Source organism: Schistocerca americana, chromosome X, assembly GCF_021461395.2.
Source record: "Schistocerca americana isolate TAMUIC-IGC-003095 chromosome X, iqSchAmer2.1, whole genome shotgun sequence".
Lineage (NCBI taxonomy): Eukaryota > Metazoa > Arthropoda > Insecta > Orthoptera > Acrididae > Schistocerca > Schistocerca americana.
The window spans coordinates 708,986,371-709,000,580 of record NC_060130.1 but is presented as its reverse complement, the minus strand read 5'-3'; the positions used below and the strand labels follow the sequence as shown (position 1 = coordinate 709,000,580).

At 36.7% G+C, this 14,210-nt stretch overlaps 1 protein-coding gene across 9 annotated transcripts in view; it reads left to right on the top strand.

Annotated features, from left to right (window-relative positions):
- LOC124555668 (ras-related protein Rab-7L1-like) overlaps positions 1-14,210 on the top strand; it is a 164,407-nt gene that overhangs the window by 135,173 nt on the left and 15,024 nt on the right. For all 9 annotated transcript variants that reach the window (XM_047129661.1, XM_047129656.1, XM_047129657.1 and 6 more), the window contains 2 exons: positions 2,230-2,430; positions 4,746-4,927. In XM_047129661.1, the coding sequence (XP_046985617.1) occupies positions 2,230-2,430; positions 4,746-4,927 (383 nt within the window). The remainder of the gene's footprint in view (positions 1-2,229; positions 2,431-4,745; positions 4,928-14,210) is intronic.

Here is a 14,210-nt window from a genome sequence, read left to right as displayed (position 1 = left end):
TATTATAAAACCAGCTCTTTCAGGTAAGGCCACTTTGAATAGTTAAATGTTTCTGCAAAGTGTGGGCAATATTTTGTTATTATCATGTCTGTGTAATCTGCTAGGTAACATTGTCAAAGAGCTGGATCTACACAATGTTGTTACAGGAGAAAATAAGCCAGATCTCTCTGAGCAGATCTCTTATGCTGATTTTACTTGCTGTTATGAGTAGAGGAAATATGTGGCAGTTGTGCTTTTACACATGAACATTTCACCACTCTGTTAGGTGTGTTTGTATCTGTTCTTGAAGACACTGAAATAGGCAAGAAGGGTTAATGGAAGAAAAATCATGGGCTAAAATTCCCTTGTCCCATTAATACAACAAAAAGTATTACCTTCTAGTTACTGATGTAAGTGAAATAATACTGGTGCTTAGAAAACCTCAGAATGGACTTTTTCTAATATAGTGCTCCCCGCCTCCAGCCTTACTACTCACTAGCAAGAAATGGAAAACAAGAGGTTATAGTCAGCTTAATTCAGATCTTTTATTGGAGGTAATCTTTCCCAAGTGTTAAGGTGAAATGTTTGTTCTACTGTGCTAAAAAGGTAGAAATACATAAATGTTAAGGGTTTGATCCAACTGGACATAGAGGTGTTAATGATGGAAAGCTAATCAGTACAGTTTTGTGTGTAATATGGTGTGCATAGAGGGCATTTGTTTTAATGTGGAACAACTAAAAAAAAAAAAAAAAAAAAAAAAATACACATAATATGAAAAAAAGTTCAAGATGAAAAGTTAATATTTTCAAAGTGGACATTTGTCTACGTTAAAAATGCCCCCCCCCCCCCCCCCCCCATGGGGGTCAACTTTTTATTTTCAAATGGGTGCCCTTCCTTTTTAATTGGAAGATTCAAGATTATACACCAAAAAATACCTAGGGTTTATCCAAAACAATTTTTCCATTGGTAGCAGATGGCACTGTAATAGACATGAGAATTAAGGCAGATGGATAGGAAACCACAATAAAACCAATCACCCCCATGGTGAGATTCAAGGAGAGTCAACAAAAGCGAGCATCCTGGTGGTGTGGAGGCTTATCGAAATCAACCACGAACGAAACAGAAAACTATGTTACATTGAGGAGGAGCAAAGCATAAAAGCTTTACTGTGCAATCAAATTTGCAAAACTAAATTAAATTTTTAACAATGATATCAACTATTTAGAATGAAAAACTGTACATTTTTTATTGAAAATGTAATTTAGAGTTAAATGTGTTGGTTCTTAATTACAAAAACCAGAAAAATTGAATTTTGTTGATTACAGCACAATCTACTACGAATGGAGAAAAATATTTTGAGTAAACCATAGGGTTTTTTTTTTTTTTTCCCTCGCTGCACCTGATTCTGCAATAAAAATGGGGGTTCCCATTTGAAAATAAAAAGGTTGTGGCAGCTGTGGGTGAGACCAGTCTTAGAACAGACAGATGTCACCATTAAAAATATTAACTTTTCATCTGAAATATTTTTTTTCAGTCAATTTTTATTTTATTATATTTTTTAAAGTCAAGTTAAAACACTCACTCTCTCTCCTCCTCCTCCTCCTCCTCCTCCTCTCTCTCTCGCTGTGTGAAGTGTGTTAATCCATTCCTAATGATGTTTCATGCTGGAATAGGGTGGGAAGGAAAAGTCAGTTGCAGTGCTGGTGTGTTACTTAGGGTAGTAGAGTATTAAAGAAAAAGGTGTTCTTAAGACAAAATTGCAATACAAATTAAAGTGGCTTTTAGAAATTTGAACTGAATTATGCCCTGCCCTACCAAAGTTTTTACTTTTGGTGTTTGACAAATATAATGCTCTAGTGGAAGGATAATTTTTTACTAAGAACAACAGAGCAAGGCAAATTGAGCAGTGATGCTTAAGGAAGGAAACAAAGGGGGTGAAAGTATGGTATTATATGATATGAGAATCTGAGAAAGGTAAGTTGATAGTTCAGTTGGTTTTTAATGTAAACTTCTCCACAGCCGGAATCTGCATGCCCAGAGCAGAACTTTGTTATTAGTATCCCTCAAAGGTGACGTCATATTTCCTTATTAAAGTTGCTTGGTGGTGTCTCGATAGTCACTCTTTACTTTCTCTGTATTTTCTTAGATTCCTTCCAGTGTAATATTTTCCATTTGTAAAAGTACAATAAATGTATTTTTCTGCTATATCTGTAATAATTAACACCAAAGCTGGCCATCTTTTGTTTGCAGAACTACCTAATATGCCAGAGAAGCTGTTCAAAGTAATCATCATTGGTGATCCAACTGTTGGGAAAACATCATTTGTGCAGCGTTATGTGCAAAATACGTATAAGAAAGACTACAAGGGGACTGTAGGTGTGGACTTTGCTTTGAAAATTCTGAAGTGGTCTGAGACACAGACAATAAAACTTCAGCTTTGGGATATAGCTGGTAAGAATCAGTATTAACAAGTGATAGAATCTATGTAGTATCAGGAAATTCACTGCAGTATTCACAAATGGTTTCCAGGTCGTAAATGAGTTTTCGGTTGCAAATACCTGCATCAGAGTTTCATCATATAACTTTGGTTTTACCTTACACACTATTTGCCTTGACTTTTGTTATTCCCCCTGGTTCTTTCCTATATATGTGTAATCAAATCTTAACAGCTAATACAGTCACATGAAAAGACTAGTATATTGTACAAATCAACACAAATGCCATGAAGCCATCACATGCTATGGTTTGTGGAAATCACAATACCGCATTAGAAGAAAACAAAATGTTTAAATTACTTTCATCACATTCTAAGGAGAGCATAACATGAAAATGATTAGTCAGTGAGTGCGCATGAGACTGCATTGAACAGTGCAGAGCCAGTGGGGTTTTACATGTGTATACAGGCATTTATTGTGTGAAGGAACAAATGAGTGCTCACATTACTAAGGAACTATTTGTCTAGACTACTTTGTGTCCTTAAATGTGTTCTTACACTGCAAAGTTTCATAAAAATTCATAAACTTTGAGACATTAGATGAGCAGTTTACTTAGGGGTCTAGCATTTTGTTAATGTGGAACTGCTGTGCAGCATCACTAAAAGACCTGTAGATATGTTTTGAACAGTTGAAGCAAATATATATTGTAAGCAAGCCATGGGGATGGCAGTGTGTGGAAGATGCTAGTAATTGAATCATACTGTTGATAGTGAATAGTCCAGCATCATATAAGAAATGCATCTGTAGGGTTGTCAAAAGGGGAAGTGGGTTGGTATCATTTGGTCATGAGGACCAGTTTGCACTAAACTGTGATAAGCAGGGAAGCTGTGAAGTCTTCAAGTGGTACATATACTTATATTCCTGGGGCTATAATTAAGAAGGGCAATGCTTATACACAAGTGATGCTTTGTAATGATTGTCTCTGTGACCAGCAGTATTCACGACGTATCTTAAATTTCATCATCTAGTTACAGTTCAGAGAAACTTGTGTAATAACCAATACAGTTAAAATCGGGGCTCTGAGAATCCATCTGGAATGATATCCAAAACACATTCAAATCTTGTTTAATTTATGCCATCATTTGAAGAGATTCTTATTTCAGGATGTAATTGATATCCAAATACTACTGATGTTTCCATAGTCCCAGATGGTTGTAATTAAAGTGCAAGTACTTGTGGAGGTCTAGTGTGGAATGTGATTATGACATGGCAGCGAAACATAATAGTTATTGCAATGCATTAATACAGAACCAACTTATGCTGGGGGGGGGGGGGGGGGAATAGCTTCAGTTTTGGCCACCAGGTGCAGCATCTCGTTGTCATCTCTGGTACTCATACTGAACAAACTGTTAAGTGAAGGTTAATAATAAAATCAACATTATGCATTTCTCACTTGTTTGACTTTCCTTCGCACATCCCTTCCTAATACATGACGTATGGAAATATTCCTGTGTATCTTTCTTTCATTCAGTGACAGATTTACTCCAGGTGGCCAAAATTGGAACTAATTTTTTTCTGGCATAAATCAGTTATACATTAACACATTAAAATATGTACCAAGTTTTGCTTCCATATGATAATAAGTTAGTAGCTGCACTTTAATTATAATCACCCAATATTTCATGTCTTATTACTGGATTCAGAATATCAAAGTGATCAATACCATGTTTGCGGGACAGTTACTATGCCAACAGCCAGCCAGTGAATGATCTTATTTGCAGCTTCTGTTCTTATTGCTGTTGTAATATCATTCCAATGGGTCTGGTGCAGGTTACCACAATTAATTAAAAGTGATTCTCATGGCTGGCAAAGTAATGGCAAAGGAACATGTAACCTTTATTGTGTAGTTCATTTCTGTGTGTGGCATGATTATTTTAAACAGAATGTCTGAAACTTTCTGCAAAAGTGTGCAGAATGTAGGTAAGCCTACTACAATCCTCGAAAGCTAGCTTATTTCTGGGTAATAATGGCAGCTTGGAACCCTATTCAATATGAAACAGCACAGTTGTTGCTGCCACAACCAGAGCACAGTGAACAACCACCATTCAGCTCCTTCCATGCTCACTGAGTTAAACTGCAAACAACATTGTTATTCTGGTCTGTGTATAAGTAAATTAATTCATTGTCTCATTTTAAGTTAAACATGGACTATATTTCATTAACTTTATTTTATTGTATTACCTGTGTGTGTGTGTGTGTGTGTGTGTGTGTGTGTGTGTGTGTGTGTGTGTCAGTCAGTCAAAGCTGAGAATGTTTTCTTTCGCTTTGCAGGGCAAGAGCGATTTACATGGATGACCAGAGTTTACTATAAAGATGCTGATGGCTGTGTTATAATGTTTGATTTAACAAACAAAAATTCTTTTGTAAATACACTCAAATGGAAGAGAGATGTTGACTCAAAGTGTAGTCTTCCAGATGGTAGCCCTATTCCGTGCATGCTGCTAGCCAACAAGGTACATTACAGTGCTGTATTTTGTTGATGAATAGTTCAAATGTTTTTAATGTTAAATTGGTGCTACCATTACAGCTTAGGTGTTTAAAGGACTGTGTTGTCTTTTGTACAAACTGCACCAATATTCTTTATCAGTCATTGAAATTTTTAGTTCAGTTGGATACAAGCCAATGCACTACCTTGTTAGCTCTTCAAACAAGATTTTGATCCTGTCTGTGGTGAAATTGCCATTACTAAAATGTTAACTACTGAACTTAGACACCGTATTTATTCATGCTCAATACATTATCTTCCTTATTCTGTGAATTTTATGTTTCATAATCAGCTTGCACTGTCAACGATGGAATATGGACAAACAGAAAATAAAAGTGTAGATATGACCCCTCTCTGTTTCATTATAAAGACAATTAAAAATACTGGTGTAATTTGATATTTTTATCATTGTTTGAGGGTGGCAGCAAAATACAAAGACTAATAAATGTTTGAACAGTAACATTATGACTCCTGTGCTATGCTGATTGAAGGCAGTTTCGTTTGGCTCAACTATGAGACAGGACTGTGGAGTCTACTCAGCACTGCAGCTGTAATTTGTCACCTCAGGAAACACCCTTTTCATTTTGCTGCAATCATTGATAAATTTCCTACATAATTATGCTACACACTAATTTGAGGTTGCTGCATAGATTGGTCACATTATAATGAAATCCAAATTAGCTGAGACTTCCTGGCCGATTAAAACTGTGTGTCGGACTGAGACTCAAACTCAGGACATTCGCCTTTTGCAGGCAAGTGCTCTTCTGACTGAGCTATCAAGGGATGATTCACAACCCATCTTCACAGCTTTACTTCTGCCACTACCTAGTTTCCTACCTTCCAAACTTCACAGAAGTTATTCTGCAATACTTTCAGAGCTAGCAGTCCTGGAAGAAAGGATATTGCGAAGACACTTGCCCGTGAAATGCACAGGTCGCAGTTCGTGTCTGGGTCTGCCACACAGTTTTAATTTACCAGTAAGTTTCATATCGGCACACACTTCACTGCAGAGGGAAAATTTTATTCTGGAAACATCTCCCAGGCTGTGGCTAAACCATGTGTCCAATATATCCTTTCTTCCAGATGTGCGAGTCCTGCAAGTTTCACGGGTGAATTTGTGTGAAGTCCAGAAGGTATGAGATGAGGTACTGGTGGAAGTAAAGCTGTGAGGACGTGTTGAGTCATGCCTTGGTAGCTCAGTCAGTAGAGCACTTGCCAGTGAAAGACAAAGGTCCTGAGTTCAAGTCATGGTCTGGTACACAGTTTTAATTTGCCAGGAAGGTCATACCAATGCACACTTTGCTGCAGAATGAATATTTCATTCTGGATCCAAACTGGCTGTCAGTTCTGTGGTAAAGAAATGAGAAATTAATATAAAAATATCAATATTCACAAGACCTCCTCATCTCTTACACAACGATCTTTCATCTGTTGGAAGAACCAGAGAATTCTCAGTTTTCCATTTGCCATGATTACCTGAATAGTTCCCTGGCACACTGCAGTAAAACTGCCTTCATGTTTTAACCACTGTTTGTAAACATGAAACTTTCTCTCTGCAGCGGTGAGTGCACTGTCTTCATTATGGATTATAAAATGAAGTACCAGACGAAGAGTTGAATCCAAAAGATGTGTTGGCTTTAGGTTGCTACTGCATGATAGCTATCTTGAGTATCACAATATTATGAAAAGGATAGTTGCTACTCATCGTATAGCAGAGATGCTGAGTCGCAGGGAGGGACAACAAAAAGCTGTCGGAAAGTGAGCTTTCGGCCAACAAGGCCTTCTTAACCCCCCCCCCCTCTCTCTCTCTCTCTCTCTCTCTCTCTCTTCCCCCCCCCCCCCTTCCCCCCCCCCCCCTCTCCCATTGTCCTATGGCTGCTATGAGATAGGTTGCACTGGTTTGTATTATGACACACAAGGGACAGTTTTAAGCATTAGTGAGAGACTGGAAGTCCATAATGCTTCTACCAGTGATGACTTTGATGGCAAAAGGCTTCATGTCAACTACTAGTGGCTGCAGCTTTTGAAGTATTCCAAAGGACGCTAGGCAGAATGTAAAATTCAGCCTCATTTTGCCATTTTTAAATGTTAAATTAATCATATCCTGTATTTCAAAGAAACTTGCCACACTACTTCTATAAAGTGTACTCGGTTAAAAGTTTTTGCTCGTAGAAAATTCCCATATTTTCAGTAAGTCTGCAATTGTTATAAGAAATCGGTAACCTGTGGCAAGATCAGAACTTTAGAGCATGTGCTGAAAAACTTTTAACCCTACAACAGTTGTAATTTACTTTAATAGCTTATGTGCTAGAATGTTGGGATGTGGGAAGTAGCTTTCTGGTGTTTGTCTTAGATAGGTCGGTTTAGGCACCTATGCAAATTGTAAGAGGCATTTGGTGTATTCTTTTGCCTTTATAATGTTAGCACCACACATTTCAATTTTACAATACAATACATACCTCCCAGAATCTGAGATTAGAGTGTAAAGCGTCTCATTCTAAATATAAATAAATAAAACTACACTGGGGTCTTGCATATTCCTGAAAACAACAGTGTATCGTGCAGTTGTGAAGAATACATTACTAGGAAGGCATAGATGTTTGAGAATGCAGATCGCAAAAATTATTGCAAATGGTGTTCATGTTGAAGCAGCACCATCTGGTTATGGTCAGTGGGCATGACAACATTGTGTTAGAATTGAAGCATAAGTGTAAAAGAATTGCTTGATAAACAGAAAGACATTCCATGGCAGTTCAATAGTTGTGAGAATGGACCATTTTCTGGAATCTTGGATGATGAGTAGGCATCCTATACAGTTGGTGACAAATCAAATAGCTGTAGTAGACTATGCTGCCATTGGGTCAACTGAACCTATGGACATAAGATGTTGGCTTTGTCCCATAATACAGGTTGTATCAAGAAAAATCATCTGATTTGGCATGTGGGTAAATCCATACCAAGTGGTCCAGGAAAAAAATAATTGGTTGCTTGACCATCTCAGAAAAATTTTATATTTTCTGAGTAAATTCCCCAATGTTTAGTAGTCACAAAAACATTTTTTTAAAAATATTTATTGTTTATTATTTTGAAATGGCGGCCATATTTGTTCGAGGCCGTATGCGTTTCTTTGTATTTGCAAGCATCTACATTTTTTACAATTATTCTGTAGTGGATTGTCCTAAGCCTTTCAGATAAAATGCATTTAGTTCAACACACTCTGGGCTACAAATTAACATCATTATCACTTAGCTGAATGTATTATTTAGTATATTTTTAATAGTTCAAAGTTATCAGCCACAAATTTAAAAAAACTCAATTTTTGAACAGTAGTTTTCCAAGGAGAGATTAATTTCTCAGCTTTAATATTTTTTTTCTGCTATTACACTGTATAGTATAGTTACTTTTTATAGAGTATCAATGGTGTGCAGCTTACACTTAAAAAATACACTATTTTAAAAAATGGATTTTTAATTTTTCCATTTTGTGGCCTGCAATTACCTTTGTTGGGGGACCAGATAAAAATTTGAAAATTTCACAGTTAATAGACCTTTATGATATCAAACTTCAGTATAAATTTCAACTTTGAGGTTCAATTGGAAGTTATGGGAAAAATTACAAACACGATTCAAAAATGACTGTCACCATTTCAGTTCTGTCTTGTGTGAGCCATTGTTTGTATTTCATATTGTCAGGCATCAAATCGTCTTCTTTGGATTCTTCAAACATGTGAAGTAAGGCTTGTTTGCCTGGACAATCTTCACATTTTCCCGTGATCATACAATTGTAACTGTCAATATTGCATACCATAACTTCCAGAAGATCTTTATAGTCCACTCTAAGATTGGCTCCATCTATCATAAACTTTACATTCTGATAATAAAAACACAAACATTATGGGTGCCAGATGCTCCTGCAACAATACACCATCTTGGTCTCAACTCGCAAAATTTTGATCTTCCAATTTTAATGTCAGGATTTTCTTTTTTAAATTCGGTGAATAGTGCACTTAAATTACACAATATTAACCTTTTTTGTCTTTGAATCTTAGAACCATTTTCTTTCACAGAAACACAGTCTTTTTTTTCCAGACATCAAATGACTGTTATTGTCATCCGTCATAATACTTAATAACTTTATTGATTGTGTTTTCATCTACCAAAGTAGATGCACTTTTCTTTTTGTAATGCTGGTAAAATTCTCTGTTCTTTTACTAATTGCCTTGTCAACTTAACAAGACATTGTGACACATTAAATTCGTCACTAACTTTTGTTTGACTCCAAGAATTCAACGGTAAACTGATAATTTTATCCTCTTTGTTTGAAGTACTGCACTTAGTTTTTAGTTTTTCTATCTAATCATCATATTCGGTTGGTGAAGTTTCAGAACTTCCATCTGTTTTAGTACAATTTGTGTTTTGAAATGAAACTTCCAAATTCTTTTTGAATGTAACTGCCACTTTCTCAATTTTTGTAATCAAGGCACGTGGTCTTTTATCTTGACTTAGTTTTCTAATTTTAGTTGCAGGCGATATACCCAGGATTTCACAAGCAGCATGTACTTTTTTAATGGTTGCTGATAAGTCACAAAATTCTGTATCTGAGGTTTCACTATTCTTTCTCTTGTGAATTACAAATATCTTAGAATAACGTGTTGGACACAATGATTTTCCTGGTATGAGATTGACAAGAGGGCTTTTATTTTTAGAATGATGATCAAATGTTATTTCTCACAGACCTTTTCTTATAGGTTTCTTATGTTTCTCAAAAGAGTCCATGCAAGACTGACCAAAAAGGTGATGAAATTTTTTTAAGTATTTCATTTCATGGTACTTGCATGTTGATTTGATATTTGGGCTGACTTGTAAGTAAAGTTCCCGGGTTCGATTCCCGGCGGGGTCAGGGATTTTCTCTGCCTCGTGATGACTGGGTGTTGTGTGTTGTCCTTAGGTTAGTTAGGTTTAAGTAGTTCTAAGTTCTAGGGGACTGATGACCATAGATGTTAAGTCCCATAGTGCTCAGAGCCATTTGTAAGTAAAACAACACTTTTTCTTCCTCACTGTAATCTTTGATTCAAGTAATGTCTTTATGATGCATTTCATACACACTTTTATGACATGCTTCATTAATAACAACACCAACAGAACACTGAGACACCACTTTTCAACTGCACACTTGCAAGAACTTCTAGCTAAATAAGTGTGAGTAGACAATTGTTGGTGTAAGGGGGACAACAAGAACCAGACTTGTATAGGATTGCAGATGCAATTGTTAGCCTGCTGAAACAATTACCACAGCATTGTTTTGACAAATAAGCATTAGCTAGTGTAATGTGGTGTTATATTATGCAATTGGTATACTTCATTTGATTAGCCTACCAGATATTGCAGGTGTTAAAAATTGTATTTTTGACTCGTGTTTATCTTTTTCCCATAACTTCCAGTTGAATCTCAAAGTTGAAATTTATACTGACTTCTGATATCATAAAGGTCTATTAACTGTGAAATTTGCAGATTTTTATTTGGTCCCCCAACAAAGATATTGCAGGCCACAAAATGGAAAAATTAAAAAAAAAAACAATTTTTTAAAATGTATTTTTTTTAAGTGTAAGCTCTCACCTTTGATACTCTATAAAAAGTAACTGTACTATACAGTGTAACAGCAGAAAAAATATTGAAGCTGAGAAATTAATCTTTCTTTGGAAAACTACTGTTCAAAAAGTGAGTATTTTTAATTCATGGCTGATAACTTTGAACTATTAAAAATATAATAAAGAACACATTCAGCTAAGTGATAATGATGTTAATTTGTAGCCCAGAGTGTGTTGAACTAAATGCATTTTATCTGAAATGCTTAGGACAATCCACTACTGAATAATCGTAAAAAATGTAGATGCTTGCAAATACAAAGAAACGCATGCGGCCTGGAACAAATATGGCCACCATTTCAAAATAATAAACAATAAATGTTTAAAAAAAATAGTTTTGGGACTACTAAACATTGGGGAATTCACCTAGCAAATATAAAATTTTTCTGAGATGGTCAAGCAACCAGTGCTGGACCACTTGGTATGGATTGACCCAAGTCTATATTTCTGAAACTAATAAACATATACAATGAATTTTGTTTTACGATGAACGGGAAACTAAAAAAGTTTTTTCTCATACATTTTCATTGGTGTTCAGTAGGCTCCCCTCAAGATGCATGGCATATGTCAGTGCTGTATTCAGATTATTCCCATGCTGCAGCGAGCATGTCTTGAGTTACACCTTCCACAGCTGCTGTTATGCAGTGTCTCAGGTCTTTCATTGTTGTTGGTAACAGAGGCATATAAACAGTCTTTTATAAATCCCTACAAGAAGTAATCACATACAGTCAGGTCCGGTGACCTTGGAGACCAGTAATGTAAGGCTGAATCATTTTGTCCAGTGCGACTGATCCATCATTCAATAATCCTTTGCTTTAAAAATTCCCACTCTTCCAGATGCCAGTGGTGCGATACCCCATCCTGTTAGTAAACAAAATAGTTTGAATCACCCCAACTGTGGGAAAAGAAAGTTCTCAAGCATATCGAGATATGTGCTTCCTGTAACAGTGTTCTCAGCAAAGAAAAATGGACCATACACCTTTTCCCATAAAACTGCATGAAACATATTAAATTTTGGAGAGTCCCTCTCATGTTGTAAAACTCCATGTGGTTGTTCCGTACCCGATATTCTCACATTGACAGTTCACCTTTCTATTTCAATGGATTGTTGCCCTGTCCCTAAACACTAAGTGTGGAAGAAAACTGTCATCCTCCATTTTGCCAAGAACAAAATTCCAGAACTCTGCATGTTGTGGTCACCTTAACGAGGAGCTTGCAGTAACTGGATTTTGTATGGTTTCACATGTAAACGTCGACACAACATGTGCGACAGGGACATCAGGGGCTTGTTGAGCTGTCGAGCTGCACGGTGAATGGATTTTTATGGACTCCTTGTGAAACTGTGGCGAATGGTTCAACATCTGTGTCAGCCACTCGGGGACGGCCCGGTGATTTTCCTTTACATAAACAATGTGTTTCTCGAAATTTTTCACGCCATCGTCTAATGCTCTGTGCTGTAGGAGGATCCACACCATATCTAGTACGAATGTCATGCTGAACAGTTATTACTGATCTGCGCTGCGCAACATGTGGAGCACAAAACCCTTTCTATTGTCTCAACACCATTTTTACTTGAAGTGAAGTGGGTACACACTGCTCCTACCTAGCAGGAACCACGTAAAACTCGAGAGTTTGCTCTTCCCAACAGTATGTTCATCGCACACATCTTAGAGTGATTTTTATTTTATTTTTATTGGATGATTCTTTTTGATACACCCTGTACAGTAATGTGGGGTGTGACATCATACATATGCAAACAAAAAGAGAACTGAATGATTATGCAATTTCATGTCTCTTTAACTTTTTGAAATGTAGGTTGTGGTGACACTGATCTTCAACATAGCCCGGGGTCCACATTAAGTTGGCAGGTGACAGTTTGGCTGTGAATTGGCTAAGCAGTATTGAACACTTCAGTTAATCCCTGTCATCTTCAGATAGAAAGTTCTAATGAACAATAGTGTGCATACATACTAAAGTGCGCGTCATTTATGTTGGCGGCCGAGTTTAGGTTCGTTCTGCGCATCTGACATCACAAAACACAGTCAGCCAATGAACAGTAAACAACGTTGCCAGACCTCGGCTGCAGTGCATAGCATGGACGAGTGTCTTCAGTTTTAGAAACGTTCAGTCATAAATAAAGTAATAGAACAAAAGCAATGTCTTGATAGCAGACTTTCTTTTATAGAAAGTTTTGAAAAAGCGTTCTTTATACCAATTGCTTCATATTCTATTAATTAATTAAACCAAGCCAGCAATAAGCCTCCTAATTCAGGCGATAGCAAGGAAAGGTGTTTGTATCAATCTCACGAACCGCTTTTTCGCGCTAAAGAAGAGTGGTAATTGTTTATCTCCTATTGTACTTCGACGAAGCGTGAGTAATTCATAGTCATACCAGAAGAGTTTGTCAGTATTTTGCGTGACGTGTTAGACTCCTCACGGTGTTTCATAGGCAGACCATCTGCGTTAGTGTAATGGTTAAGGTGTTGGACTTCTACGGGAAAGGTTACGAGTTCAAACCTTGTGTGGTGCTTAATATTTTAATTATTTAAAAACAATATCGAAATGCCTTACTTCTTGAATTATATTCGTTTGAATGCAATTTTTTGAAACTTCTAGTGCGTTGTCTCTTCATTAACCCTTTCGCTGCTGCAGACACGTGCTCCCCGCATTCCGCACTGTGCGCAATTTTGTCATCACTGCACTGCTCGCCTGTGCAGACACATGGTGTTCCCACTGCTTTGACACACTTATCATTCGATTTCACAAAAACTATTTGGCCCAAAAATTTGATTTTTACATGTCTTCTTGGCTGATACCTTCCCCCCCTAAATGACTTAATTTTGTTTCGATGTTCAACGCAGTTATTATGCAGCATTAAATGTAGTAAACCATTGCACGAAATTTTGAAGAGTTTGCAGAGGTAGAAGTCCATAGCGTATACTTTCCGTATGGTCGATTTTAGTTGCCAAAATGTTGAGAATGAAATGTGGACAAGATACCTAAATTTCATATAAAATTTACTGTATAACAATATCTCATTTAATTTAAGTACCACATAGGTGTCGTATGTAATATTGAGAAATATTCCGTCTTTCGCGACTGTAATAAAAGTTTTATTTACACCGGATGCGTTTGGCTTTATTTTAAAGCACTTCGATCAATGAAAAGTATGCCACATACACAATGATACTCATGTTCTCTTTCTTGTTTTTGTTCCACAGTCACAGTTTTACCAATGGTATTGAAATATATTCCTCTTCCGCAACTGTAATAAGCGACTTATTTAGACCAGACGCGTTTCTCTCTTTTGAAGCATCTTCAGTGGACAGTATTTTGTCTCCTCCATTGCCAAGTCACCTTTCGTAGTTTTGTGCTGCGGTAACACCATATTCAATGTTTGTGTTGGCTGATCAGTGTTTTAGCAAATAAATGATGTTTGTGTGTGCCACACACAAAAATTATATTTGACATAGCTGAGAGCACTTCACTGATAGACGGTATATTCAAGTCCTAATGTTTTTGTAAGTCCACAGTTTTGTTTAATGTATTTTGTCTACTTCCTTTTGATTCATTGAAGTGCTTTAAAATAAAGCCAAATGTTCTCAGT